The 1,865-nt window shown below is 44.6% G+C and overlaps 1 protein-coding gene across 1 annotated transcript in view; it reads left to right on the top strand.

Annotated features, from left to right (window-relative positions):
* Positions 1–1,840, top strand: part of LOC109972653 (interferon a3-like) — a 2,930-nt gene extending 1,090 nt beyond the window's left edge. Inside the window, exons 2-6 of the mRNA XM_020621662.1 lie at positions 307–381; positions 486–638; positions 988–1,194; positions 1,544–1,621; positions 1,709–1,840. Of these exons, the coding sequence (XP_020477318.1) occupies positions 307–381; positions 486–638; positions 988–1,194; positions 1,544–1,621; positions 1,709–1,840 (645 nt within the window). The remainder of the gene's footprint in view (positions 1–306; positions 382–485; positions 639–987; positions 1,195–1,543; positions 1,622–1,708) is intronic.
* The last annotated feature ends 25 nt before the right edge of the window (positions 1,841–1,865 follow it).

Raw genomic sequence — 1,865 nt, 5'->3', positions numbered from 1 at the left:
TACAGATTATACTCTATATGTTTACATGTATATATATTGTCTGTACAAATGAGAATTTTGTTGGGTTTGCTTGTTTTTTCTGTTTTCCAAAATGTTTATACAAAAGAAAAGTGTTCAGGTTTGGTCAGAATGTACAGTCCGTGTGCAGTTTTCTTATCTCATTCAGTTTTTACAAATAAATCAGGAAAAAATATGAAAATAATTCCTGTGTGGAAACCACTAAAAACCAGTGGAACCAGTTCAATTCCCATTGGTTTGTAAAGTGTGTGATGTGGTGAAACAAAGCGTGGTCTCTTTGTGTTCCAGGGCGGTCCAATGACTCAAGAGGATGGTCCAGTTCCCTTCCCAGAAAAACTCTATCGTCACATACGAAAGGCTGAGGTAATCAATCAATCAATCAATCAATCAATCAATCAGTCAGTCAATCAGCTCTGGCAGCCAACCAGAAATCTACTAGTCACACCTGTCTCTCTCTCTCTCTCCAGGTGGAGACCCAGCTGATTTTCATCAGAGACAGTCTGATGGAGATCGCCAGTCTCTATCGTCATGGCAACTGGTCCTCCGTTACCTGGGATGCCATCAAGACCACCGGCTTCTTGAGCTCCATCCACAGACAGATTGACGAACTCAACAAGTGTGTGAGTGAACACACACTTCAGCTGCTTTCATCGCTCATGCTTCAGCTGCCAGTTTACGTTCTTTTAGCTCAGCATACACATCAGCTGAAACGTCAACTGTCACTTCGACACCTTTCAGCTTAAGCTTCAACCAGTTTTAAATTTAGTGCCTACTCTTCAACTGACACTTCAGCTCCTTTGAGCAGTTTTCATTCAGCTAACACTTTAACTTAACTCAGCATCTTCCTGTCTTTCTGTTTGGCCTCCCGCTTCAGCGCCTTCAGTGTTTCCACTTCGCAAACTGTTTCACTTCCTTTGATATCTTCAGCTTTACACAGAAAAACAGGCTGAGGTGTGTTTTTGTCTTCAGGTGTTGACTAAGAAGTCTGCAGGCAGCAAAGTGAGCAACTACTACAGGAGACTGCATAGGTTTACTCTGGACAGCACAGTAAGTACAAGGACTGTTGAAGTACTGCTCTATCGTCATGGCAACTGGTCCTCCGTTACCTGGGATGCCATCAAGACCACCGGCTTCTTGAGCTCCATCCACAGACAGATTGACGAACTCAACAAGTGTGTGAGTGAACACACACTTCAGCTGCTTTCATCGCTCATGCTTCAGCTGCCAGTTTACGTTCTTTTAGCTCAGCATACACATCAGCTGAAACGTCAACTGTCACTTCGACACCTTTCAGCTTAAGCTTCAACCAGTTTTAAATTTAGTGCCTACTCTTCAACTGACACTTCAGCTCCTTTGAGCAGTTTTCATTCAGCTAACACTTTAACTTAACTCAGCATCTTCCTGTCTTTCTGTTTGGCCTCCCGCTTCAGCGCCTTCAGTGTTTCCACTTCGCAAACTGTTTCACTTCCTTTGATATATTCAGCTTTACACAGAAAAACAGGCTGAGGTGTGTTTTTGTCTTCAGGTGTTGACTAAGAAGTCTGCAGGCAGCAAAGTGAGCAACTACTACAGGAGACTGCATAGGTTTACTCTGGACAGCACAGTAGGTACAAGGACTGTTGAAGTACTGACTGCAGTAATGTGTGTACAGGGGGTGACTGTAGAACTAACTGCTGTACTGCATGTACAGGGTGGCAGTACTGCATGCTGGGAGTGGCTCAGGAAACAAACTCAGCTGCACCTGGACCAGCTGGACCTGCTGGTGAACTCCCTGAGAGCTGCCGCCAGGAGGCGCTCTGCACCGACTCCACATCAGCACTGACTGCTTCTCCATGAAAAACTCTGAT

This window comes from Monopterus albus, unplaced genomic scaffold, assembly GCF_001952655.1.
Source record: "Monopterus albus unplaced genomic scaffold, M_albus_1.0 scaffold265.1, whole genome shotgun sequence".
NCBI classification, from domain to species: domain Eukaryota; kingdom Metazoa; phylum Chordata; class Actinopteri; order Synbranchiformes; family Synbranchidae; genus Monopterus; species Monopterus albus.
This window is presented reverse-complemented; position numbering and strand designations above follow the sequence as displayed.